This window comes from Zootoca vivipara, chromosome 1 (assembly GCF_963506605.1).
Source record: "Zootoca vivipara chromosome 1, rZooViv1.1, whole genome shotgun sequence".
In the NCBI taxonomy this organism is placed as follows: Eukaryota; Metazoa; Chordata; class Lepidosauria; order Squamata; family Lacertidae; genus Zootoca; species Zootoca vivipara.
This window is the reverse complement of record NC_083276.1, coordinates 97,935,161-97,954,216: the sequence shown is the minus strand read 5'-3', so window position 1 is coordinate 97,954,216 and position 19,056 is coordinate 97,935,161. Positions and strand designations below refer to the sequence as shown.

At 45.8% G+C, this 19,056-nt stretch overlaps 1 protein-coding gene across 2 annotated transcripts in view; it reads left to right on the top strand.

Annotated features, from left to right (window-relative positions):
• LOC118083125 (von Willebrand factor D and EGF domain-containing protein-like) overlaps positions 1-19,056 on the top strand; it is a 123,182-nt gene that overhangs the window by 100,423 nt on the left and 3,703 nt on the right. Inside the window, exons 13-16 of one of the 2 annotated variants that reach the window (XM_060279527.1) lie at positions 158-294; positions 8,846-9,007; positions 14,252-14,356; positions 17,625-17,739. In XM_060279527.1, the coding sequence (XP_060135510.1) occupies positions 158-294; positions 8,846-9,007; positions 14,252-14,356; positions 17,625-17,739 (519 nt within the window). Of the gene's footprint in view, positions 1-157; positions 295-8,845; positions 9,008-14,251; positions 14,357-17,624; positions 17,740-19,056 lie in introns of those variants that run through there. The other variant, XM_060279539.1, reaches the window with a different exon arrangement.

Below are 19,056 nucleotides of genomic sequence, written 5' to 3'. Positions count from 1 at the left end.
AGAACATCAGCTTGGTGACATATGAAAGCCCAGAGTGGGATTCCAAAGGACATGTGCCTGCAGGTAAAGCTAAAGAGAAGTAATAAAAACAATACAAAAATTTATGTGCATGCTCATGTACCATAGTCCCACTGCTACATGTTTGTTTCCCTTATAGAGCATCCAGTGGAGATCACAGATCTAATGAATGGGGGTTTCTGTGACATCCGGACGTCCGACTGTAGCAGAATCCACGTGTTTGGACACAACTTCAGAGATTCTTCTGATCTTCATTGTGAGGTCACCCAGTTGACTGTAAGCAATATGGGAACACAGATAGGTGAAAAGGGCTATTTTGTCAGGAACCTTTACGTATTCTCTGGGTCTATAATTTATTGAGCACAGACAGCAATGTTTGCCACAGTATTCAGTGGCAAAAAACATCTCATTGAGAGATAGTAGCATGTCCATAGTACATTTCCGAAAATAAACCCACATATGCATGCACAAGCTTACCACTGGCTTTTTCCCACAGTTCTATAATGCTATACTGCAGTGTGAAAGGAATATTAGACGTCAGGGCAGAAGTACTACAAATATCATCAATAAAATGCATGCAACAAACCCCATGTCTGAAGCAGCCTGAGTCTAAGTCAGCATGACACTAATACTGTGGAGCTGGCGAGATAACATGAACATCTCAGCTGGTCCTATTTCTTGTTTACTGGCCTACATCTAGTGGTTTGATTCTCTTAGTCTATTTATATGTGTATATTGCCTGTTATTATTGGGACTGGAAGTGATAAGTTTTCTTTCTGGCATGTACATTTTATACAATTGGTGTCACATCACCTCAAGATTGGTCCGTAAGTGAATGAAAACCAAGCAATCTCTTCCATTTCTCTGTGAGCTTTTATCCCAGTTTTACCCTAGTTCACTGATGCTTGAAATCACAGTATTATTATTTCTCAATTTGGTGCATCTGGAATCTATACGCTTGGTTGTATTTCTAAATGCAGTTGAATTTTAAGTATCATAGCTAACTATCCGAGCTTCCAGATACACAGCTGTAGTCTACAACTGAATGGTGGACTATTAAGATTATTATTCTACATCTTAATCGTGTAATATGATAGCGTTATAAGGCTGCATATAAAGGAATGTATGGTTAAGAAGTATTTGGATGAGAGAGGATCTCCATCAGAGCGTTTCAAAATTGGATTCATTACTGTCAGAGGGCCTGGTATGGCTACTCTAGAGTAACGACTCCAGCATGGTCTTTTAAGGTTTTTATTAAGTGCTGATTATTTACAGTGTTCAGAGCAGTAAAAATGCATCCTTAAGGTGAGGTGTCTGAACTCCCGAATGGCGATTGGCGCGTTTTCTTCCAGCACCACAGCTTTGGCAGACCCAACCTCTTCCCCCTACGTTTGCGTCGCAATTCGGGAGTTGGGGGAATTGGCCTCCCCCCTGTGCGTCCTACTTCCTGTCCCACCTGCGGCCTGGGCTCCACAACCTTGCCTGAGCCTCGGACACCACTTCCTGACTCTCCGCTGGAGGCAGAGCTCTCCTTACTCTCTCCCGCGCTTGGGGATGGGCTGGAACTTAAGATGGGAGGGACTTCCCTGTATCCCTCGTCCCTCACATCCATCCCCCTCCCAGGCTCCTCTCCCCCCCTTCCTAGTGGCTCTCCGCTTGCTGGGGACGAGTGAAACCCCAAGAAGTCTGTGGCATCCGAGCCTGTGGGTGTAAAAATTTCCCCCCAATCCTGCGATCTTTCTCCTTCCCCCTGAGAAGACGGGAATCCCAAGAAGTCAGTGGCGTCAGAGCTGGTGGGAGTAAAAATGTTCTGCCAGTCCTCTCCTGCCTCTGACGTCGTTGACCTCGGTGAAACCCACACCTCTTCTTCCGTGTCCTCAAATTCCGCTTCCCATCTCCATGGAGAGCTGCTGCCTGCTATCCCTTCCTCCTGCCCCTCCCCCTCTCCCTCCCTTTCCATGTGCCAGGGCTTGGGCCTGTGGGGGAACAGGGCGTGGAACTCTTCCACTAAAAATTCCTCAGGTACTTCTGTGGCCGGTATCCACTCATTGTGGGACGGCGGAGTGTCCTCCCATGCTATCAGGTACTCCAGTCCTCTCACCCCTCTCCTTGAGTCTAAAATCTCAGTTGCCTCATTGAGCTGTCGGGCGTCTCCCGTCTCCCCCCCTCCTTCTGGAGGCTGATCGCTGTCCCTGAACCTGGTACTTTCCCTGTACGGCGACAGCAGCGATCTATGAAACACTGGGTGCACTCTCATGTCCTCCGGCAGTGCTAGCCTGAAGGCTACCGGGTTGACCTGTTGCGTGACCGTGAAGGGGCCCAGCCTCCTGGGTGCTAACTTCTTGCATCGCCCCCTGGTGGGAAGACCTTCCGAGGATAACCAAACCTTGTCCCCCACCCTGATGACCTCTCCCGGTCGCCTGTGGCGATCTGCCCCCTTCTTGTACGCTTCCTTGGCCCTCTCCAAGTGTTCTCTGAGCTGCTGGTGCACCGTCTCCAGGTCCTCTGCCCAATCCTCTGCCTGTGGGCCCTCTTCCTCCTCCTCCCCCTCCCTCTCCGGGAAAGATCTGAGGTCGCGCCCGTAGTTGGCCTTAAAGGGCGACACCCCTGTGGAGACGTGCACCGCATTGTTGTAGGCAAATTCTGCCAGTGGCAGGCGATCCACCCAGTCCGTTTGCCTCTGGCTGACGTAACATCTCAGGTACTGCTGCAGAATGGCGTTGACCCGCTCCGCCTGTCCGTTGGTTTGCGGGTGCCTAGCCGTCGACAAGCTGACCTCCACCTGCAGGAGGTTCATGAGCCGCCGCCAGAACCTGGAAACAAATTGGCGGCCACGATCCGAAATAACCCTTAAAGGCAATCCATGCAGTCTGAATACGTGGTCAACAAACAGTTTGGCCGTCTCTTCTGCCGAGACCGCCCTGGCACACGGTATAAAATGGCACATTTTGGACATGAGGTCCACCACCACCAACACTGCGGTCTTGCCCCTGGACGACGGCAGGTCTGTGATGAAGTCCATGGACACTACTTCCCACGGCCTGTGCGGTGTGGCTAAGGGCTCCAGCAAACCAGCTGGTGGCGCTCTGACCACCTTTGCCCGCTGGCAGGTGTCACATCCCCTTACATAATCCCGAACATCCTCCCGCACCCCTGGCCACCAGAAGTGTCTCATGACTAGGTGAGTCGTTTTGTCCCTTCCAAAATGACCCGCCGTTGGGTTGTCGTGCATCTGCTTGAGGGCCTTACCTCTCAGCTGTTTGGTTGGCAGGTACAGGGCTCCCTTGTAAAAAAGCAAACCCCTCCTTTCCTCAAAGTCTTTGGCCTGCTCCCCCCCCTCTCAGTTCTCTGAAGATGCGGGTGGCAAATTCATCAGCTGCTGTCAGTGCTGTGAGTTCTGCCACGCTCACCACTGTTGCTCCGCAGGACCATGCTGATGGGGGGAAAATATGCCTGGGTGCCGGTGGCAACTCCTCCTCCATGTACTCTGGCTTGCGGGAGAGGGCATCCGCCCTGACATTCTGCTCTCCCGGGATGTAGTGGATGGAGAAGTTGAAGTTCGAGAAGAACTCTGCCCACCGTATCTACCGCTGGTTGAGCACTCTGGCAGTTCTCCAGAACTCCAGGTTCTTGTGGTCTGTACACACCTGGATGGGGTGCTTGGCGCCCACCAGGAAGTGTCGCCAGTGCTGGAACGCAGCGTGGATCGCGAGAAGTTCCCTGTCAAACACTGTGTAGTTGCGTTCCGGCTGGGTCAGCTTCCTGGAGAAGAAGGCACAGGGTCTCCACTCTCTGTTGGCGTCCAGTTGCAACAGAATCGCTCCCAGAGCCTTGTCCGAAGCATCTGTCTCCAGGCGTAGGGGCGCATCCTGCACCACGTGGAACAGGTGCTGGTCTGAAGCGAATACCCTCTTGAGGCTTTCGAACGCTGCTTGCGCCTCTGGTGTCCACCGGAACTTCTGCTTGCCTCTCAGGCAGTCGGTGATAGGAGCCGTGACGCGAGAGAAGTTCTTGATGAACTTCCTGTAGAAGTTCGCGAAGCCTAGTAGGCGTTGGGCAGCTTTGCGCGTCCTGGGGCTGTGCCAGTCCAGGATGGCCTGCACCTTGTCCTTGTCCATCGCCAGCCCCTTGTCTGACAGCTTGTAGCCTAGGAAGTCCACTTCTTTGGTGTGAAACTTGCACTTCTCCAGCTTCACATACAGGTGGTTGTCCTTCAGGCGCTGCAACACCTCCCTGACATCCTTCACATGCTGCACTGGGTCATTGGAGTAGATAAGGATGTCATCCAGAAAGACCAAGCAGTTCTTGAAGAGGAGGGACCCCAGGACGTGGTGCATGAAGGCCTGGAAGCATGCTGAGCCCCCTTGCAACCCGAAGGGCATCACCAGATATTCAAAAGAGCCCAGAGGCGTGAACATCGTGGTTTTCCATTCATCACCCTCCCGGATCCTAATCAAGTTGTACGCCCCTCTTAGGTCGAGCTTGGTGAAGATCTTGCCCCTGCGTGCCGCTGTCAGGAGATCATCCACTCTGGGCATGGGGAAAGCCATTGGCTCTGTCACCGAATTCAGCCGTCTAAAATCCACCACCAGACGGCGCTGTTGCGTGTCTTTCTTGTCCACCCAGAAGACCGGGCTGCCCCCTGCTGCCTTGCTTTCTCTGATGAACCCCCGCTTGAGGTTCTTGTCGATGAAAGTGCGCAGATCCTCCAGTTCCTGATCTGACATGGCGTACAGCTTGGCTGGGGGTATAGTTGCCCCTGGCACCAGGTTGATCTGGCAGTCAAAAGGCCTGTGTGGGGGTAGGTGGTCGGACTCTGCTTCGCTGAAGACCTCCTGCAGGTCCCAGTACGGCTTGGGTATTGCCTCACCCCCCTTGACGTGCATGGTGGCCACCGTGGCTATTGGAGGCCCCTCCCCTGGTTGGTGCTGCATGCAATGTTCCAGACAAAAGTCCGATCCAAAAGTGATGCATCTCTGGTGCCAACTTATGGAGGGGTCGTGGCGCGTCAGCCAGCTCATGCCCAAGACGATGGGGGGGTCTGAGATGGTTGTGACGTTGAAAGCCAGTGTCTCTGAGTGCCTTCCCACCGTCATTCTCATGGGGGGGGGTTTGATGCGTGATGGCCCCTCCCAGCAGCTCTCTGCCGTCAATGGTGGCCACGTGCAGGGGAAAATCCAGCTGCAGAAGTTGGATCTGGTGCTCTTCCGCAAAGTTTCTCGAGAAGAAGTTGGCTGAGGCACCACTGTCAATTAAGGCGAGGACTGTCAGGGGATAGCCATTTGGGAGCGTGAGCGTGACTTCTAGAACCACTCCTGCTCTGGGAGGGGTGGGCTGGCTGTGCTCCTCTCTGTGCGGGTGGGCGGGCGGGGGCTGTTGTCTGCTGACTGTGCCTGGCCGCTCCCCCTTGTCTCCTGCAGCCAGGCTGTCTCGTTTCCCTGCTGTGGTGCTGCGTCAGCTGGGGAAGGTACAACCGTTCCCGCCTTTCCTTGCCACTCTCTGCGATGAGGGCAGTCTCTGACGCGATGCCTGGGGGAGTTGCAGAGAAAGCAATTCCCGCCTCTTCCCTCCTTGCGTCTTGGCGCCGCCGGGGTTTGAAAAGCCCGCGCGCGCGCTCCTCCGATCTCCATCGGTTCCGGCTCTGGGCTTGGCCTGGGCGGGTGTGGGGGCGGGCCCTGGGGTGGGGTTTGGTGATGTGGTCTGTCCTGGGAGCGTGGGAACCAAGGTTTTGCTGCGCGCGTCGCTTGTTTGTCATTCCATCTGGATTCCTGTCTCACCCCCACCGCTAGCGCCGCTTTGCTTAACTCATCCATAGTTCGCGGTTTGGGACCTCTTGCCAGCTCATCCTTAACGTCTGCGTGCAAACCCATGTAGAAGGCTGATTTCACTGGCTCACTTTGCAGATCCCACCCCAGTTTGTGCACCAGCATGGTGAATCTCGCCCAGTAGTCCCTAACTGTCGATTTTCCTTGTGTTAAGTTATGAAGCTCCTCTTTAGTGGCCTCCATTTCACTGTCACTAGCGTACATTATTTTTAAAGCTTCTAGAAATAATTTTGCGTTCTTCATGCAAGGATTTTTTTGCGCGATGAGCGGTCTTACCCATTCTCGGGCGGCCCCCGTCAAATGCTCTATGATAAAGGAGACTCTGTGCGCGTCATCTGGGAATTCTGCTGCATGCAATTCCAGCGCATAATTTATTTCTGTCTCGAATCCTAGGTACTCCCTAGGGTCGCCGCTAAACTTGGTGACTAGGCTCTGTCCCCTTCTCACTTGGACTAGCTGCGGCTGGGGCACCCCCCCACCTCTAGCGGCTTTCTCCTCTTCCAACTTCTTCTGTAGGTCCAAAACCATCACCCTTAGCTGTTTCTCAGTCTCCTCTTTTGTCCTCACCTGGTCCACCAGCTTGTTCAGCTCCTCCTGCGCCCCTCGCGCTTCCTCCTGAGCGGCATGCAATTGCTGCTGTGCGTGCGCTGTGAGGTTCTGCAGCTCCTGCTTCGCTGCTTCGGCCTCCAGCCTCCAATGCTCAGCCTCTTGAGCGCTCATCGCTGCACTCCAAAGTAGCCAAAAAAAGATTCGGGAGTTGCTGTCAGAGGGCCTGGTATGGCTACTCTAGAGTAACGACTCCAGCATGGTCTTTTAAGGTTTTTATTAAGTGCTGATTATTTACAGTGTTCAGAGCAGTAAAAATGCATCCTTAAGGTGAGGTGTCTGAACTCCCGAATGGCGATTGGCGCGTTTTCTTCCAGCACCACAGCTTTGGCAGACCCAACCTCTTCCCCCTACGTTTGCGTCGCAATTCGGGAGTTGGGGGAATTGGCCTCCCCCCTGTGCGTCCTACTTCCTGTCCCACCTGCGGCCTGGGCTCCACAACCTTGCCTGAGCCTCGGACACCACTTCCTGACTCTCCGCTGGAGGCAGAGCTCTCCTTACTCTCTCCCGCGCTTGGGGATGGGCTGGAACTTAAGATGGGAGGGACTTCCCTGTATCCCTCGTCCCTCACAATTACAAAAAGTCTTTCCCAGTGAAGCAGAAAGATACAGAACTTTCTGAAATTGTTTGTAGAAAGTAGACTTCTATGTGGCAGGATGTATCCTACAATCCTAGAGATCCACATAGAATATTTATGTACAAATAGACTGTGTCATGAGGCATAAGTTTCATGAAGGGCATGTCTAGATCCCATGCATTTGAAATACAGAATCGCACGAATACTACCAAATTCAGCATCAGTCAGGAACACTGCTGATAGGATGACACAATCAGTTTGTCCCACAAATTACATTCCTTCAAATGTTGTTACATGAAGTTGCTCCAGCTATGGGAATGTGGGCATGGCACTTGCCACAGAAGATAGGATTCAGGTATTGAAATAATATTTCCAGTTTTGACATAGGGAAGTTTTTAATGTTTGATGTTTTATTGTGTTTTTAATATTCTGTTGGGAGCTGCCCAGAGTGGCTGGGGAAAACCTAGCCAGATGGGTGTGGTTTTTTTTAAAAATATTATTATTATTATTATTATTAATTATTATTATACTGCCATCAGCCAAGATAACTGAGCTGCGAAGGTCTGATCCACCCATTTTAAAATCCAGTTCCCAATACCATGAGGACCTCAGGGAAAAACCTGAAAATATAATCCTGAGACTTCAAATATTACAGTTGTTTTCCTGCCCCCCCTTAAATGCAACCCCCCCTTGAAGATTTGACATTGTACATTTAGGTTTTGAAGCTTTTGTCATTAAATTCTGAAGAGCACCATTTCTAAAGTCACTGACAGAATAGTGCAATCAGCAGGGTGTTTGCAAAGACAGATCTAGGGGAGCGTGATCGGTTCAGTCACACCAAGTAGGAGATTCATCATTGCTCATCAACTGGTGGGGTGGTAATAATAATAATAATAATAATAATAATAATAATAATAATAATAATAATAATATTCTACCCCGCCCATCTAGCTGGGTTTCCCCAGCCACTCTGGGCGGCTTTCAGCAGAACATTAAAAACAGAATAAAACTTCAAACATTAAAAACTTCCCTAAGCAGGGCTATCTTCAGATGTCTTCTAAAACTTGGATAGTTTTTTATTTCCTTGACATCTGGTGGGAGGGTGTTTCACAGGGTGGGTGCCACTACTGAGAGGGCCCTCTGCCTGGTTCCCCATAATCTTGCAGTGAGGGAACCGCCAGAAGGCCCTCAGCGCTGGACCTCAGTGGGGGTGGAGACTCTCCTTCAGGTGTACTGAGCTGAGGCCGTTTAGGGCTTTAAAGGTCAGCACCAACACTTTGAATTGTGCTTGGAAATGTACTGGGAGCCAATGTAGGTCTTTCAGGACCGGTGTTATATGGTCTTGGCAATAAAGTTTGCAAAATTGGTATATTCTCTGAAGCATTATAGTACAGTCATACCTCGGTTTAAGTACGCCTCAGTTTGAGTACTTTCAGTTTAAGTACTCCGTGGACCCGTCTGGAATGGATTAATCCACTTTCCATTACTTTCAATGGGAAAGTTCGCTTCAGGTTAAGTACGCTTCAGGTTAAGTACAGATTTCCGGAACCAATTGTGTACTTAAACTGAGGTACTACTGTATCTGTTGGACTATACACCCTGTCCTATTGTGCTTATACCAATCAGATTTGAACATATGGAATTCCTTTGTTTTCCTTGGGGTTTCTATTGTGTCTGTTGTGTTAATCCACAGCAGCACATCTGATCAAAATCTTCCATAAAGAAAGTTTTATATATCCATGTAGATCACTTGAAATCTACAGTAAGTACATGTAGACTTCAATAAGTCACGTACATCTTACTGCTCTGTTTCCTGCAGTATCACAATGGTGAATGGGTATCCAGAGAACATGAAAGCACCAAAGCAACGTTTCTGAATCTGACAACGGTGGACTGTCAGATCCCACCTCTGAACAATACAGGAGCTGGAGCTGTTCGTTTCATGATGGATGCTGAGCCTTATGCAAGATGGCAAGTGAAAGTAGGAATTTCTTGTGCTACTAGCAAAACAATTTCAAAAGACATTTCTCAAGCAGTGTGATGATAAAATGGGAGATTACTGATTTCTTTCTGCTAATCACTGTGAATAGGAGTGCACACGAGAGCAAGGGATCTTTAGTATTGCCTCATAATAAATAAGAAAACAAAGAAATAGCAGAAATTACAGGCGTTGTGGGCATTTTAATAAGTAGTCTTAAGGTGCAAATTACAATCACTGTTCCTAGTAATCACCCTGAGCTGATCTAGTGGGTGAATCAATTCTTAATCATCTGCATTTCATTTCGAGAGACACGGTTGAAATTCTTGATTAGGTCACAAGTGCAAAATGACTTCAGCTTCATACTTCTGCCTGTTGGGCCCTCTCTGGCTCACATCCTCCATGTTGAAATTGTTGTACAGGGCAGCCCTACTCAAAGAGATGGCAGAGAATGATGCCAAATACTTGGGGATCTTCAATTTTACTATAGCTGTGCGCAAGTGGCTTTTCTGTGAGCTGCTTCTGCACGGGTGTGGTAATATTTGTGTGGCCCAGCCACATGGATGTAAGCCAAACTTACCATCCTTTCCCACAGGATTGACATGTGTGCATGTGGCACACCGAGAAGGCATTTCAGCTTGCTGATTCAGTGGTTGGAACCTACCCCGGTCAAGAACACTCCAGACCCTGAGATCTGTGTAGCCTCTGGTGTCATGGGGGGTGGTCTTCAGTGATGTTATTAAGCACAACACACTAAGTATTAACCACACAGTTGCAGAGAGCATGTCATTCAAATAGAAAAACACAAAGTCTAATAAACGAGCGAACATGTCACCAATTGGAAATTAAGACAGAAAACCTAGCTAAAAGGGTTGTTGTGATGCTAGCTGTGAACTGCTATTGTGAACAGCCAGATACCACCGTGGACAACGGTGCCACAAGGGCAGGACTTTCAGGTCCCCAAATGTAGAAGTGCTGCCTTATTTGTTTATTTCCTTACTTGTTTCATAAAATTTATGCACCACTCGATTCACCATAAAGCAGTCTAACCAAATGATAAAACAATAAAATCAAGGGGGGGAAATCACAATCATACTTTAAAACATTGAAATACCAAAACATATTATAGTTACCTCAACTTTCTAAGCATCTGGGTATGAATGTTTTTAGCAGGCGCTGTGCAATTCATCTCAATAGGCAAGGAGTTCCAAAGTGCTTCTGCTGCCACACTAAACAATTGAGTTCTTACAAATGTGTAACAGGTATTATGCGGCTCCTGCAGTAGTGCCAATTCCACCTTTTAAAGTGGGGCAAAGTAAAGTAATATGAAGTGAAGTAAGACATAAGACATATTGTACTCTAAAGAGAGCCCCATCACACACCCACACACCCACACCCAAAATAGACCTATTACCAAAGTTCATCACTGCTAGACCTCAACATATTTGTTTCACAATTTTCTAGACAGGCAGCCAAGAAGATGCCTAATACTCTACCCTTGCTGCTGTATAGGAGACTTTGATCTGCCCGTGCTCCTCCATTGCACAACAGAATAGTTTGGATGATTTATGTACATTTTATTTTTTTATTTTTTTGCAGTAGCTTATTAACTTTTGAGGAGGAGATCAATGTTTATTTTTGTTTTAACCAAAGCACAGCAAGCAAATGAATGGGGTTTATTTGAATATCTTATTAGAGGCTGCTAAAGTCCTAATCATTATTAATGTTCATCTGTTTGATCATTAGTGCTGTGCTGAGAAAATGAACATCTTGAGGGCTTTAGTAAAGGAAAGAAATTAAGGTTAAAATTGCATTAAGAGTGATCAGTTTATACAGATGAGGTAGTGCTTTTGCCTGCAAAATGGCAGGATGCTAAACTAATCCTTCTTTCCGCCTCAGAGCTTGATTCGCTTAGGCCTAGAATCCATTTTCAGCACCGGGAGTTTGTATCTGTCGTATCATCTCCTACACTAACATTATCTGGGACCTTTATTTCTATATATGCTAGCTCATGCGAAGACTGGGTCTGATTGAGTGCAGAGTACATTGACCCACCCCATCAAATAGCTACATCCAGTCCCAAATAGAAGCATGGCTTTCCATTTCAGATTTGAGCTGCAGACCACACACTTTGCAGATTAAACCCTAGCTAGAGACCCTTGAAATAGTTTTCCTGCCTTATTAAGATTGTCTATGAAGAATGTGGCTAGGGAGCCCCCTCTTCTAAATCAAAAACTGAGAGAATTGAGTTCATTCTTTAAATTATGTTAAGTTATGCTAATTCAGTCTCATATTCTCTGAATAGATTTTAAACTTACTTCCCGCCTTTGAATTGCAAATGCTAGGCACTGCTATATCCTCACATACCTCGGTACCACCTGTTCACACCTGAGTGGAGCAGGTAGTATATTATCAGTTTAAAATAATATAATGTTTTTGGGACAGTTCACTTAATGCTGATTTTTTTTGGCGTGTCCCATTCTCTGTTCACCAGGAAATATCAGTTGTGTGTGTTTAGCTTTACATGAGTTTATTTCTGTTGTTTGTGATTTTTGCCTCTCCTTTTTTCTTCTCACTCTTTTCTGCACCTCAGAATGATGTCTTCCATCTGTTCAATGCTGTGGCTGTTGTTACCCGCTAGACCTACTAGGGTGTCTAGGAGGTGATGGGTGCATGTCCAGTGGAGACACCAGGGTGTGGCCAAACTCTTATGGGTTTCTCCCCATCTCTTACTCTCTTGTAAAGATACTGTGAAGAATTGCATTTTTACAAATATTTAGTACCTAACTAAGCTATGTGCCATGATTACAGTTATGAGATACAAAAAAAAATCCACACACACTTAGGGTGTTTTTCAAGTAGGCTAAACTTTGCTCAGAGTAGAATAATAATAATAATAATAATAATAATAATAATAATAATAATAATAATAATAATGGCAACACAACATTCAGCAACTCTGAGTTGAAAGATGATCATATGGTGGTGGTGGTCTTTCCTCCACTCCTTTCATCTATGGGGATGTAGGAAGCAGTAGCAACCTCTTCAATTTTGGTGGTGATGCTGATATCTCTTTCTTTCATGTCTTCTCATACCCGGGCTAAATAGGCAGATTCAGTGCCTCTATCTGCTCTGGTGTTTCCTAAGGTGTAGCAACAGTGGTGTAACATGGGTTGCCAGCACCCAGGGCAAGGCAAGTATTGCACCCGCTAACCTGTAGACCATTAGCACTCCCTGAGTCCTTTCCACCAGTCCAGTATTGATAAAGTCAATGAAATACTCTACCATGGGGGATGTGGGTGGTGCTGTGGTTGAAACCACTGAAGCTCTTGGGCTTTGCTGATTGGAAGGCCAGCAGTTCAAATCCGTGTGATGGGGTGAGCTCCTGTTGCTCTGCCCCAGCTTCTGCCAACCTAGCAGTTCAAAACCATACCAGTGCAATTAGATAAATAGGTACCGCTGCGGTGGGAAAGTAAACGGTGTTTACATGCACGCTCTGGATCCCGTCACAGTGTCCTGTTGCATCAGAAGCAATTTACTCATACGGGCCACATGGCCCGGGAAGCTGTCTGTGGACAAATGCCAGCTCCCTCAGCCTGAAAAGCGAGATGAGCACCACAACCCATAGTTAACCATCCAGAGGTCCTTTACCTTTACCGTACCTGTATCTTTAATGGGCACATTTGAGACATTTGACTGCACTCACCCCTGCAGCACCTCAGAGACCAGCAGCTTCCCTTTGCAGAGATACTGGGGTGATGGTGGGACTCTCATTCTCCCTTGGCACCGCTCCATTACCCTGACTCTCTCTGATGATTGGTCTATGACCAATAACTTACTTGTCCTCCTATTCCATGTTGTCACCACCGCCAGCACCACCAGTTGGCAAGGGGGCAGTGGCATGGGGCAGTGTCATGGGGTGAAGATCCTTGGCACCACCCGCCAATAGGCTGGAACAAAGGGGCAATAGCTTGGCGACCTACACAAGAGGCAGCTGCGGCACCTGTGAGTGTCAAATACGGTGGAGAGCAGGATGAGGGATTGGTCGGGAGTGAGTATATTTTTTAAGGCCATGCAGGGGTGCCCTAGCAACCAGCCATTGCTCAATTCCACTCCTCAGTCTGCCCACATGAACATTGGGGTATTTTATGTGTGAGGGGGAAGGCACGCTACACCACTGGGTATAAACACTCAGGACAAATGGACCTCTTAATCTGTCTTAAACCAAGTCAGATCAACCAGTTATCCAGGGCTACAGGCAAAGGTATATTCCAGCCCTACCTGGAGATTCAACTGAGGACTTCTGCAGGCATATCCCCTGCCACTGAGTTCTGGCCCTTGAATAACACCTCTTACAAAAATCAGAAAACTGAGAATCCATGTTAAAAGCCCATAAACCATAACTTGCTTTCTTGGACAATGAACATAAAGGATTTTCCCTCTAACATAGAGCAGCAGGTCAGGTAAATTCTTACACTACCTTGTCCAACTGAATGCTTAGCAACTATATCCAGATGCCACCAACATCACGCCAGCCATGTGCATTCAGATATTATGTGAAAAGTAAAACTGGTTATGATGTGCCAAAATAGAGGGCTCACTTTGTTTGTTTGTTTGTTTGTTCCACTACTCTGTCACCAGTTAAACTGCATGGCTTCTGCGCCTACAGGAAATACATACGGCAGCGGGGGGGGGGGCAGTATCAGCCCTGATTTTCTGCTCATTTCCCCTTAGACTGAACACTTCAGGCCTTACATCTTATGAATGAATAGCTGCACTGAGTATGGAAATCCATCTTAGGGGGAGTCAAGGGCAAAGGCTGCCATACAGAATCATCTTCCTTTGAAGCAGGCTCAATAAAATCTTGTTGACATCTATGAGATTCCTCTAGAGTAAATGTTTTATGGATTGCAATCAAAATGTCTGAAGCAGGATTTATTGTTTAAAATTGTGTCAACTTGAGTAAGAAATTTACAGGAAGAGGTTAAACAGAGCACGGCAGTTATCAGAAACTCCAGATTTTATCCGAGTGAAAATATATTTTGGTAATAAATGAATGGCTTTTCAGTTTGCAGCATCAAGTGATTTGTTAGCTTGCAGGAAAGTAACTTGCAAGTGGTTTAATTTATCTTCTTGGCAGACATTTAGTTCAGGGGGGTATTGGGCATGTGCTTTAGAATGTATAGACAGTATCTGTATGGAACATGATCACATAAAATGATATGATATATTTTTTGTATATTTTAGATTTCTAATGATGGTTTCCAGTACAGTAATTCAAAAGTCCTGACCTTGTACGACGGAGTCTGCCAGGATTGCGAATTCCATCAAAATGGGCTTTGTAAATTAAAGGTAATTTCAAAGCACTTAGAGGTTTAATATAGAACATCCATCTTTTCCTTAACCCTCCAGTTTCCCTGGATTGCCTGTGTAGCTTGACAGGTGTTGGAGAAGCAAATGTGTTTATTGATCAGCTGGGAAGCTAAATATATTTTCTTCCATTCACTTGTAAATTATGCCCTTTTTATATCAATCGTCAGGAAGCCAACACATTGTACATAAAAAAAACATTTCTTCCAAATTAACATTTTATATTCACAAAGAATTTAGCACCTCCATCCTGGAAATGTTCATGTAAGTAAATGAAACTTGGAAACAGCAGAGGTTCTGTAATTATCTCACATAAGGCATCTTTCACACTCAGAAGATTCCTGTTTACAGCAAGCCTTTGCTGGGACGACATTGCTCTCAGTCTCCACAAGCAACATTTCTTTGTAAGATACAGTGTCAAATTCTTACTAGTCCTCTCAGATTTACCGGGGGCATTGCTACTACCAATCCTATTACCTCTGGGCCTGTTATCTTCAAGTATAGATGTGATTGCCACAGTTGAGAAACAACTCTCAACAACTACACAGGCTCAAAACTGCTCTGTATTGACTTTCTAACATGAGGACAAGGTCTACTGTAGTTTGATTTCAGACCCAACTCTGATAGGTACTTCCAGCAGCATTTTATTTTATTTTTTGCACCCTGCTAAGTTCACTATTTGACCCTTTACACCCTGATGCAGCCTAGTCAGCAAACTAGCTACATGGTTCTATACCATAAATCCATTAATTTTGTAACTTTCCCACCTGTTGGCTCTGTCCCATTTGCATTATGTGAAGCAATGTATTTTAAGGGTTATGCAAAGCTTTGTGGTTTAGTTTTCATTACTGTTGTCATTATTTACATTATTTATTATGTTATTTATTTATTTATTATTTAGAAATGAGCATCCCAGGATCAAATAAAGAGATGTTATGAAGCAGATTAAAGAACAACCAAAAAAACTTTTTAAAAGCAAAAGAATGACTTATTCAGGAGGTTTTATTGAAAAAGAAGCATATAATATCGTGCTAACTAATATGCTGTATTGGCAACTGGAGTTGGGGCTTGGAGTTGGGTTCCATCCATCTGTACGCTGTTGACATTCAATTCCTATTTCTTCTTGCTATCTGAATCATGTGTGGCTGTGCAGATTCTGCACCGGTGCTCAGCCACTGCAATTGACTGGATGAAGGCTAGTCAAGGTTGAATTAGATCAAGGTGCTATGACTCGGCAGTTATTGAGCTTGGGAGATAAGCATATGGCCAGTTCTCTATGGGGCTGCGCTCCCCTTGTAGTCCAGAGGTACTTGCTGATTCTTCTCTGTCATTGGAGATCCAAGTGACACAGAGGACTTTTTCATAGCTCCCAGCTGGATGGCCCATTATGGCTGTTCCTATACAGGGATGGCCTTGCCATAGTAATTCATGCTCTGATGTAGTAGTTTAGCTTTTGAGTGGAGCAACTAGCTGGAGCCATGTTAATACAGTACAAAATCTGCATTGACTGCCAATGTACAGCAGAACATCATACTTAAGAATGGTAAAAAATCGACAGATTAGATTCTAGATCACCGTTCATTCAGATGAGTCTGTCTTTTAGCTTAGCAGAGGTGAATAATATGCAGCATGGGTACCTGAAGCATGTAATTCAAAATTTACAACCATTATCCTCTCATTAAGTGGGAAGAAGGGGTCAATCTTTGTAAGTTTTGAAGTTACAAGTTTCAGGCACCTATGCACTAAATCGCCAGCTCCCACACTACCTAGCTATTGGCCATGCTGACTAGGGATGATGGGAGCACAAAAACATCTGACGGGTACCACATTGGCTAATCTTGAAGATTCTCAGCCTAGCTCCACCCACCTAGTGTGAGTGGAGCTGGTGAATGTAACCAAGTGGGATAGAGCTCCAACATGCCACTTTAAGTGCCATTTTGCAAGCCACTGTTTATCCCATCACTCAGTCTTTGTTTTCCAGAGGGCACCAGTTTGGGTGGGTGATGGAGCTTGCAATCTAGTAGAGAATGCTCAGCTCAGGGGTGCCACTGCAGCTAAATGTTTGGAGACCCTTTGAAATAAAAAGGGGGGGGATATGTAGAGAAGGCTGGGTTTTTGTTTGATAGAACTGTTTGTCCACAAGCCTAGATACAAGCTAAACTCTATATGGTAGTGGATGGCATTGTGGCATGGTGGTGTTCACCTGACCTCCATACAGCTTAGTTGCTGCACCTTATGGGGAAGGGTGAGGCAAGTGGGGAGGCCAGCGCAGTGGAAATTCACCAGCAGAAGTGCCAGATTGTACCACACCAACTTTCCCACTGCCTCTCCCTTCTCTTTCCCAGTAAGCAACATCAGTCAGTGAGTGCTGCCACCCTACCAAGCCATCTGCTGCTGGCTCTATGTAAGGACTCACTTATTGCACAATGTGCATTGTGTAACATCAGCAAGCCCATATAGAGGGAGGACTAGAATGTGTCTGGGGGAGAGAACTGCTTTGTTTTTGGACTGTTGTTCAATATGACCTTTTCATGTATGTCTTCTTTTTGTATGCCTTGTCCCCGGAGAAGTAGCATGGCTCTAGGCATGGGGAAAGTCATGGTGCTTCAGTTAAGCCAGGCAAAAAGGCCTGCTAGTCCTGAGGCCATAACACACACAAATGGAAATGACTGAAGCACATTGTTGCATCCCATTATGACCAAGGATTTGTGCTATTGAATGGGGATATGTGGCATTTTCCCCTTTACAAATGGCTTCCGAGCAGATTGGCAATTTTAATTGTATGTGAATGAAAGGAGAATTTTAGGATCTCTGAGCAAACAGTTTCACTTTTTGTACTGGGTCATAAAACAGAGTTTCCTCATAACTGTAGTCATAGAGTTCTGTCATACAGAATTTTAGCTATTATACCCTTAGTGGAGCCCAATTTCAGCAGGACCAGATAATTAATCACTCTGATAACAGGTGTCTGGGATTAATGATCTTGTACCAAATGTTAGTGATTATCATATGATTTTTTGTTACAGTGGCATTATCCAGCAGCCTGAGATAAGCCATTCACAACTACAAAAATCTCACAATGAAGCTGGCAAAGCCCGTGTCATTACAGCAATTTTTAAGAATACACTTGTATTCTTCCCCAAGGCAACAGAGTGCTAGCATTTAAATTGCTGTCATTTCATTATTCCTATAGCAAAATATTTCAAGCAATTACTTGCTGCTAATTTATCTTTCTTCCCCTTCCTTGCAGGAAAATGCTTGCAATATAGATGGATTATGTTATGCAAAAGGTGATTCGAGCCTTACGAGTCCTTGTCTTCTCTGTGAACCCGATATTTCCAAATTCACCTGGTCTATCAACGAAAGTAAGCCTAAAATGCATAAAACGTTTCTATGGTATTCAGGTTTTGTTGCAAAACACATCTGGTGTTTTGGAGAGGGGGATATTCTTTGTCAGGACCTGTATATTGTGTTCATTTCTGACATTTCTCTAGGCCAGCATTTATTAAGCTGGTGTCATCCTGATGTTCTTGATGACAAGTCACATCTGTGCTGTCTAGGCAGTGGCTGGTGGGTATTTGTTCAGAATATCTGGATCACCCTAGATTGGCCAAGTTTCTGTAGGATGTAATCTACATTGGTACCTTGGTTCTCAAATGGCTTGGCTCACAAACAAATCAGCTCCCGAATGCCACAAATCCAGAAGTGAGTGTTCCAGTTTGCGAATGTTTTTTGGAAGTCGAACATCTGACATGGCTTCCGATTGAGTGCAGGAAGCTCCTGCAGCCAATCAGAAGCCGTGTCTTGGTTTTCAAATGGTTCTGGGAGTCAAACAGACTCCCAGAATGGATTAAGTTTGACCATCAAGGTGCCACTGTACTTTCTTTGGAGAAGGCAGATTCTCATTAATAGGAATATGTACATTTTGGACCCTAATGTTTATGCAGAGGTTCCAGGTGTGTGCTCAGATATTTCTGAGCAACATCATGGGGAATGTTATTCTAGGAGCAAGGTGAAACTGTCAAGATCCTTTGTTATTTTTGCTCTTCAGTATTGTTTATGTAATCTCTTTATCTTTATACTGGCTTTTTTGGTATGTTAGATTTGCCATTGTGGTGTTGTTTTATTACATTATGAAATTGTTTTGTACTGCTTGATTTTGAAACACATTCCTGTTTCCTTTGCTGTAAGCTGCTTTGAGAATGGTGTCTCTCCGTGTGAAAGCAGCATGCAAATAAAATTATGAATGAATAAATTTTCACATCCTTTGAAGACAGAATAGTCTAATCTGGGAAGATGAACTACAGTGATCAGGTGACTTACTTTCCGTCAGCAAGGAAAACCAGTAAATGGTACTTTGGGCCATAGCTACCACATGGCAGTAATGCTGGGTCCAACAGTATCCCTGAATCTCACAGTGGTCCTTACAGTGGGGTGACTTCACCCAAAACAGATATGCTAAGTCAGCCTGACTACTGAGTTCCCTGCAATCATTAACTCTGTCTTATCCAGACAGAGTTTATTCACTGTCCTCAAGTACACCACTGATGATATACACCCATTGAAGGATAGCACTACACATTGCTTCCTGCATTTAAGAGTTAGGTCAAGGCATTCCTTAATCCCTTTTATGATACTTAATCCATTTTAAGAGCATAGTTGTATTACTTTGATGTTTTTAT